The following is a 9,002-nucleotide window of genomic DNA, read 5'->3' as shown; positions in this document are numbered from 1 at the left end:
AAACGCAAATATTGCTTTCTAAGAAAAAAAATCAAGGAAGGTAGATCCGTAGCTTATTGGTAGATGCTAATATTTTAAAGTAATTCACTTTTAAAAACCTAATTTACAAACCAAATGAAATTATCTATATTACCATTCATCAACAATGAAAAGTTAGGACAATATAAAATGTTTTTACCTGTGCGCGCGCAGGCCAGAGGACACGCGCATCTCTCGTGCTCCAATCACACCTGCAGCCCCCTTCCCCTTCAGCCCCCCCACAGAGTCCTGTTTGAAAATGAGCTCAAAACAGTCGGAGAGCTTCTGTCCGCCTGGTGCCAGAAGTTGAGCATCACCGCCACCATGCCGCGAGGATTCTTAGTGAAGAGGAACCGTAGAGGCTTGGCGTCATATCGACTGAGAAATAACCACCAACCTGAGACGTGCAAGAAGGACGGACACCACCGCGAGGAGGTTGAAGTGACCACGCCGCAGAACGTCTGGGGGACGGATGTCCTACTCCCGGTGTCCTGCGAGGCTTCCACGGAGGTGTGGAACCTCAACGTGGAGTCCGCTCTGGAGGCGGAGGCGGACCGGCGGCGCGCGCAATTGCCGTACAACGACATGGACGTTCTCACGCCCGAGTGTGACTTCTCGTGCTTCTTTCCGCCTCCACCGCTACACGGCTCGCCTTTAACGGAAGCCTGTAGCCAGGTCAAGCCGGTCGGCGCGACACTACCGGACACACAGGGGAGCGAAATACCGTTTCCTGTTTCCATGGAGAGGCTTTTTGCTAGTAAAGACTCCGCCATGGCTACCGGAGAGAGACTGAACAGACACAACAGAACTTCGGCGGGAAACTCGTGTAAGAAACCAAAAACGAACCGGAAGCTTAACTTCGAGGACGAGGTCACGACTTCGCCCGTTTTAGGGCTGCGCATCAAGAAAGAAAGCCCGGGAGAGAGGAAGCAGCACCGGCACAAGTCCGCCGCTCCGCTCGGAGAGTTCATCTGCCAGCTGTGTAAGGAGGAGTACACCGACCCGCTCTCCCTCGCGCAGCACCGGTGCTCGCGCATCGTCCGCGTCGAGTACCGCTGTCCCGAGTGCGACAAAGTCTTCAGTTGTCCGGCCAACTTGGCCTCGCACCGCCGCTGGCATAAACCGCGTCCGGTGAACCACCCGGCGGGAGAGAGGAGCGCTAAGGAGTTCAAGGTGGACGGGAAAGAGAACGAGCTGCTGTGCGTGGTGGACGGAAACAGCCTGGCGCCGCCGGACTCGTCGCCTCCTTTCAACCCGGGGGAGAGCCCGCCGCCGGGGCTCCTTATGCTGAACGTCAGCCCGTACGGGCCGTCCCTACCGCCCGCGCCTCCTCCGCCGTTCGTCCAGGCGCTGGCGGAAGAAGAGGCGTACGACTGTCGCTACTGCGGCAAGAAGTTCCGACGGCAAGCTTACCTGAAGAAGCACGTGGCGGCCGCGCACGAGATGGCCGCTCGAGCTCCCTCGCCGTACCAGGTGTGCGCGTGTCACCTGTGCGGCGCGCGCTTCCCGTCGGCCGACATCCGGGACAAGCACCGCGTATGGCACGCCATGACCGGCGAGCTGCTGGGAGGGGGACTCCAGGCGGATGTGTATGGCGGAAGCCGGGAGCAGCAGATTCTCACCTGCAAATATTGCCCGTCCACGTTCCCGAGTTCGCCGGGGCTCACGAGGCACGTCAGCAAGGCTCATCCCGGGGAGAACCTGCACGTCATGATGCACATGGCGGTGAGGAACTGACATGCCGCTGCTTACTGTACGTGCCATATAATATGTTTCTAATGTTTTGTCCCTCCCCACCAAAACAACTCTCACTGCACTACAAACTACAATCACCTGTATTTTATTTCCTGTTTTGCAGTACGTATTGTCACTTTTACTAGTATTTTAAAATTACTTTTTACTACTCTCTCAAAAAGAAACAGGCATGGTGTACTGTCCAAGGTGCTGAAAATGCCTCCCAGCAGAGGAAAAGGGAAAAATACCGTAACTAAAAAATAAAATTAAAAAAAAGGTACATTATTACCTGCTATACTTAACATTATTTTGTTGCATTGGATATTTCCTCCAACAACATACATTTTATATGAATTATTATCTATTCATAAGTACTGTGTATTGTTCTTAATAAAAGGCACCTTGTTGTAAATGATTTGACATATTCAGCTGTAAAATGTAGTTGGTTCTCAACCTGAAAACGGAATCACTTAACATTGTTTGCTATAAAAATATAAAACAACAATAATAATTAATTCCTTGCCGTTATGCCTTTTAAATAAATGTGCCAATTGACTTCAAGGGTATTTTCATACAATAAGGGAACATTTCATGTTAACATCACAATTAAGAGTATTTAAAAAGTAGAAATAATGCATTTTTTTGACGCTCATGTATTGGTGATTCAAAAAAAGACTTGTATATTTTGCTATGTTCCTAAAGTTCAATGTGATATTTAATCATTGTCAATAAATGTTAAGACTGAACTAACATCCTGTGTTTTAATTTAAATGCAATTTTAAACACAACATTAGATGATACGTATTGTTTATTGTCAACAACTCATGACACATCCATGCTTTTTGTGTTTGTGCTGTAGATGTAACAGGTATACAGGTATTGACAATAAGGGTTTGCGGAGTGTGTGTGTGTGTGTGTGTGTGTGTGTGTGTGTGTGTGTGTGTGTGAGTGAGAAAGAGCCGCATCAATACATGCCTTGCATACAGCAAATACAACAGCAATATCCTAACGTGGAGCACAGAACTAATTTGTAATTTTGTCAAAGTCAGCCAAAAAAGAACACGAGGAGTCTAGTGTCGGCAGAAAGTTCAACAAAAAGAGAAAATTCTCTACTAATTCTTGTAAGAACACCAGTGATCAGTTTCTCAGCAGATACTTTCAAATTACTCTCAATCAATAAATGTATTGTTTGCTTGACCTGACAATAGACTGAAATATATTTTGAGATATTGTCATCTTTTCCATGCGACTTGAAAGTCTCACCTCGATGTGAATGATTGAAGCCACTGGTAATGACGAAAAAGTGCATTTACAGGTTTAGGATCATTTAACAGGTTCCGTCTTAAAGGCTGCAGGTTGGGATTGCTCCTGTGCTAAACACATTGAGAAGAGTGTGAACCATGGATTATTTTACACAAGGTTTCTCTATAATGAGAATCTATGGCCGACACAAATAAACATACTGTAACATCAAATACACCCAAAGCAGTGGAAAGCAGTTCTTTGACATCTCTTTCCTGGTTCCTTGCCCAATAAACCCCTCAGATATTTTCAACACATTTGAAGGCACTTCAACTTTAGCTTTTGTTTAGTCAGCAAAAAAGGATTTAATTCAACCAATCCAATAGGTGTGTATACTTCATGTGTTTGGCCATCGAATAAGGTTGTTTTCTATAGTATTTGAGCTAAACCATGCAACATTTTGCATTCTATTCTAGTTTGAAGTGCTTCCTGGTTATAAAAGAGATGCAGGAGCATAAAATCTTGTAGTCTGAATCCACATTTGGTTTTTGGCAGCTATCGCCACAAAGCAGCATATCACGCTATAGCTATTAATATATCTTAATATATATACATTTAAACTCTGAGGTGCAAACAAAGAGAAAGTAGTTTTGTTGCATCGGATGACTTGACAAAATAAAGGGACATTTATGTCGGAAAAGGAATCAGTCCAATGAAATACAAAAACCAAAACTTAACAGACCAGAGGGAAAATAAAAGTAACAAACGTCAGTGCTTGTCCACATTTTTACAGCACAAATACTGTGTTCAATTTGACCTATAAATGTACAGAAAATTGTTTTTTTTTGGCTCGAGAGCTGCAGGCTTTCTATCGTTATGAACACAAACAAACAAATTAAGATTCTATGTACATTAGAAAGCGCTATATTTAACCTTCTAGACATGATGGTGCACTGAGAACAAAAGTTGACCTGATATAATACCCATATACTGTATATATATATATATATATATATATATATATATATATATATATATATATATATATATATATATATATATATACACACACACACACACACACACATATATATATATATATATATATATATATATACATATATATATATATATATATATATATATATATACATATATATATATATATATATATATATATATATATATATATATATATATATATATATATATATATATATATATATGTGTGTGTGTGTGCACACACAATATCTCATGGTGTTATTCAACAACCTCGCAAACAGAGCAGACATGCTTGATGTCAATGAATAAGTCCAGCTGGGTGCCACACTTTAGCCTCAGATTGTCCTCAATGGACAGGAGTTGCATGGTATCATGTTTTTTTTAAACTGGACAAAGCTGAATATCAATGCATCAGCTTGAACAGTTTTAAATAAGGTTGCAGTTTAGTTAAATCCCACAAAGTACAGTAGCACAGCTAAACAATTACAAGAATTTCTGGAGTAATATTATGTTTCTGTCCACTTAAGGCTATATAGTGTGGCCCCAGAGCAGTCAATCTTGACAACATTAAACATTGAATTTACTGCATTTTGTTGAAATTCAAGCTTATAGTCTTATGGAGCGAGCCAATATGAGGTGGTATGGAAGGGGACACATCAAGTCTTATTGGCTGATCCGGAGGACCGTCTGAGCTTCATGGACATACGCGTCTTGCTAGTTCGAGGAGACATGGGGGACGCCGAGTCGCTCCCGGCCTCCCCAAGTGCCGGACTTTCTGACCGAAGACTCTCGAGGCAGGAGCCTGTGGAGGTGGAGGGGTTGGGTGAGGAGTGAGGATGGATATGAGGATGGAGGAATGAGGAGGGGTGATGATGAGGGAACCACAACGAAGTTATGTCACTATTTATTCAGGAGTCATTCTAGCTCTCCAGAACACAAACATAGCTTATATACTGAGAGACACACTACTACTACAAACCCCGTTTCCATATGAGTTGAGAAATTGTGTTAGATGTAAATATAAACGGAATACAATGATTTACAAATCATTTTCAACCCATATTCAGTGGAATATGCTAAAAAGACAACATATTTGATGTTCAAACTGATAAACATTTTTTTTTTGGCAAATAATCATTAACTTTAGAATTTGATGCCAGCAACACGTGACAAAGAAGTTGGGAAAGGTGGCAATAAATACTGATAAAGTTGAGGAATGCTCATCAAACACTTATTTGGAACATCCCACAGGCGAACAGGCAAATTGGGAACAGGTGGGTGCCATGATTGGGTATAAAAGTAGATTCCATGAAATTCTCAGTCATTCACAAACAAGGATGGGGCGAGGGTCACCACTTTGTCAACAAATGCGTGAGCAAATTATTGAACAGTTTAAGAAAAACCTTTCTCAGCCAGCTATTGCAAGGAATTTAGGGATTTCACCATCTACGGTCCGTAATATCATCAAAGGGTTCAGAGAATCTGGAGAAATCACTGCATGTAAGCAGCTAAGCCCGTGACCTTCGATCCCTCAGGCTGTACTGCATCAACAAGCGACATCAGTGTGTAAAGGATATCACCACATGGGCTTCAGAAACCCACTATCAGTAACTGCAGTTGGTCGCTACATCTGTAAGTGCAAGTTAAAACTCTCCTATGCAAGGCGAAAACCGTTTATCAACAACACCCAGAAACGCAGTCGGCTTCGCTGGGCCTGAGCTCATCTAAGATGGACTGATACGAAGTAAAAAGTGTTCTGTGGTCTGACGAGTCCACATTTCAAATTGTTTTTGGAAACTGTGGACGTCGTGTCCTCCGGACCAAAGAGGAAAAGAACTATCCGGATTGTTATAGGCGCAAAGTTGAAAAGCCAGCATCTGTGATAGAATGGGGGTGTGTTAGTGCCCAAGACATGGGTAACTTACACATCTGTGAAGGCACCATTAATGCTGAAAGGTACATACAGGTTTTGGAGCAACATATGTTGCCATCCAAGCAACATTACCATGGACGCCCCTGCTTATTTCAGCCAGACAATGCCAAGCCACGTGTTACATCAACGTGGCTTCATAGTAAAAGAGTGCGGGTACTAGACTGGCCTGCCTGTAGTCCAGACCAGTCTCCCATTGAAAATGTGTGGCGCATTATGAAGCCTAAAATACCACAATGGAGACCCCCGGAGCGTTGAACAACTTCAGCTGTACATCAAGCAAGAATGCGAAAGAATTCCACCTGAGAAGCTTAAAAAATGTGTCTCTTCAGTTCCCAAACGTTTACTGAGTGTTGTTAAAAGGAAAGGCCATGTAACACTGTGGTGAACATGCCCTTTCCCAACGTCTTTGGCACGTGTTGCAGCCATGAAATTCTAAGTTAATTATTATTTGCAAAAAAAAAAAAAGTTTATGAGTTTGAACTTTAAATATCTTGTCTTGTAGTGCATTCAATTGAATATGGGTTGAAAAGGATTTGCAAATCATTGTATTCCGTTTATATTTACATCTAACACAATTTCCCAACTCATATGGAAACGGGGTTTGTAGTTAAGAGCAACATACTTGGCATACAAAGGTTGAAAACAAATGTGTGAGACTGTGTGTTTGTGTGTGTTTGTGGTGGCGACTGAGTGAGAGGATCTTCTGATTATTTATTCCAGGGGTGCCCAAACGTTTTGCCTCCGAGGGTCAAAGGGAAAATGGCTTTTACTTGCTATTTTATGCGTAAAAGACAAATAGCCTAAATATTATTTTAAATAGTGCAAATAATATGGGTAGATGATGGCTAAATTGGGGGTTTAAGTATTTGTGTGAATCAATTTATGTACTATTTAAAATAATTGATGCATATTTTAGACTAAAACAATGACATGGTAAAGAATTGTTCAATTATTATTTTTTAAAATACAAAATCACAAATTTATAAAATAAATTGAACCTAGTATGTCTGCCTTGCAAGACAAATGTATTACTGCTGTGCGCCAAGGAGGACAGTACTGTTGTGGAGGGAGCAGGAAGGGGCTTGGAGTAAGTTGGCTCTAAAACTTCCTAAGAAGCGCCTGGTCATTGGGGGACGGCGTGGCGAGGTTGGGAGAGTGGCCGTACCAGCAATCTGAGGGTTCCTGGTTCGATCCCCAGCTTCTACCAACCTAGTCACGTCCGTCGTGTCCTTGAGCAAAACACTTCACCCTTGCTCCTGATGGGTCGTGGTTAGCGCCTTGCATGAATGTGTGAATGTGGAAATAGTGTCAAAGCGCTCTGAGTAGCTTGAAGGTAGAGAAGCTCTATGCAAGTATAATCCATTTACCATCTACCATTTATTGACACACCTCTATTTACGCAAAATAACGGATCGTGGGGTCCTGTGCACAGCTCATGATCTACGTATAAGGACAAGCGGCCCTGTATGGATGGCAAAATGATTGTGTGAGCTTGAAAGACGTCAGTGTTAATATGTGCTAAATTCGGGGAACCACCCTTCGGCGGGCCAAACGAAAACGACTCAGTAGGCACACTTTAGGCACCCCTGATTTATATACTTTTGAACAAAATCTTAAGAACATAGAATGAACATGACAAATATCTACATTTTGCGCTGGTTGATAGTAACCAAATTGTAAGGACCGTCAAACAAGGGCAATAAACTGACCAGTGATTTAGCGCAGAATTTGACCTGCGATGGTCTTAACTTGTGATAAGACGATGAACATCTTGTTTTAGTTTAATTGTGTCGTTTCCAAAAGTTGCCTGGTTGTTTGTTTGGTTACAATCCACCAGTGCAAAATGTGAATACTATACATTTTCCTCCAGTCCTAAGATTTCGGTTCTGAGTTTATCAATAATCGGAAGATTTTTGATATTCTCTTGAGAATGGCTATAATATGGCTATACACCATCGTAACTTTGTTAGAAAAGGCGCAAAAAAGACTTAATAGAAAAAAACCTGTTTATTACAGGCTTATACTGTATCTGAATAATAGGATTTGATTTTGGCAAATGTGCAAAAATCTGCAAGTACTTTATGTTCGTGCGGCACTTTTAAGTAAGCGGAGAATAAATGCATTATAATAGTCACTACGGTACATGGCATGCAACGACTTAATTTTCATGCAATTTAGTTCAAATATTAAACCTTGTGCAACCTTAAGATTTATAATACACACTTTCTCTTAGGATCCGCTCATGAAAGTGTCATAAGTCAGCAATAAATGTATGTTGGTTTTTTTTACTGTCCATGCTGGAAATCTTTTGACCTCAGGTCTATCTACTGATATACAGTTTATATTATGTTTTGGCTTTTTTGTCAAAAAACACTGTTTTTCTTTATAATAGGAACATGCAAAATATGTAACATTTCTATTATTTGAGGGTGGGTAATTACAGCCTTGAATAGGTTAATAATTCATGACAACATCAATTTCAATAAAGTAGCCAAACAAGTATTTTTACAGTGCCTACTGATCTAAAATGAGAAAACAGGCATGCCTTACTTGAGTTTATTGAGTTAACACACGTCTTTTATTTATATCTGCCATGATATATATAATTGTCCAAGATCATTTTGATTGCATTTCATCAGTTTTATGTCAGTTTAACTCATTTACGCTCATCAAAGCTCTTATAGACTTATGGTCATGGTTTTCTGGTGTCATCTGGTGATTAAGGGATGCTATTACACCAAAACAATATAATCGTTTTTCAAGGAAGATTTATTCGATTTTTATAGAAAAGCATCATAATATACCAGGATTATAGTCTATTAAAAATAGAAGTTATAATGGGAGTCAATGTAGATAAATAGATCTTAAGAGAAAGTGTGTATACTTTGTGTTTGTATCCTATTTTGAAATTTAAAAAACAATGCTATTTAAAAAATAAAAAATAAAAACTTGTTAAAAACTCCCTGGCGAAATTCCAGATCGCTAACCTTCAACGATTGCATAAGGAACACATGCAATGCTCGTTTTGGGCCCTAGGGGTGCACAAGGGTTACACTGCTTTCATTAAGTTACA

General features: G+C 40.9%; 2 protein-coding genes across 8 annotated transcripts in view; one reads left to right on the top strand and one right to left on the bottom strand.

Moving 5' to 3' along the window:
• Positions 1-236: 236 nt before the first annotated feature.
• On the top strand, positions 237-2,493 carry LOC133646378 (insulinoma-associated protein 2). The gene has a single exon (XM_062041677.1). The coding sequence runs from the start codon at positions 343-345 to the stop codon at positions 1,753-1,755; it is 1,413 nt and encodes a 470-aa protein (XP_061897661.1). The 5' UTR covers positions 237-342; the 3' UTR covers positions 1,756-2,493.
• Positions 2,494-4,217: 1,724 nt separating this feature from the next.
• The window catches only part of ralgapa1 (Ral GTPase activating protein catalytic subunit alpha 1), a 142,795-nt gene continuing 138,010 nt past the window's right edge, over positions 4,218-9,002 (bottom strand). For 5 of the 7 annotated variants that reach the window (XM_062041659.1, XM_062041660.1, XM_062041662.1 and 2 more), the window contains one exon: positions 4,218-4,798. In XM_062041659.1, the coding sequence (XP_061897643.1) occupies positions 4,653-4,798 (146 nt within the window). In that variant the 3' untranslated portion in view covers positions 4,218-4,652. The remainder of the gene's footprint in view (positions 4,799-9,002) is intronic. The other 2 variants (XM_062041665.1, XM_062041661.1) reach the window with 2 other exon arrangements.

This window comes from Entelurus aequoreus, linkage group LG03, assembly GCF_033978785.1.
Source record: "Entelurus aequoreus isolate RoL-2023_Sb linkage group LG03, RoL_Eaeq_v1.1, whole genome shotgun sequence".
Lineage (NCBI taxonomy): Eukaryota > Metazoa > Chordata > Actinopteri > Syngnathiformes > Syngnathidae > Entelurus > Entelurus aequoreus.
Note: the sequence above shows the minus strand (reverse complement) of the source record. Positions and strands in the feature narration are given on the sequence as shown.

Excerpts from the sequence above, each read along its gene's own strand:
- LOC133646378 (XM_062041677.1), top strand. The coding sequence starts at position 343 with ATGCCGCGAGGATTCTTAGTGAAGAGGAACCGTAGAGGCTTGGCGTCA.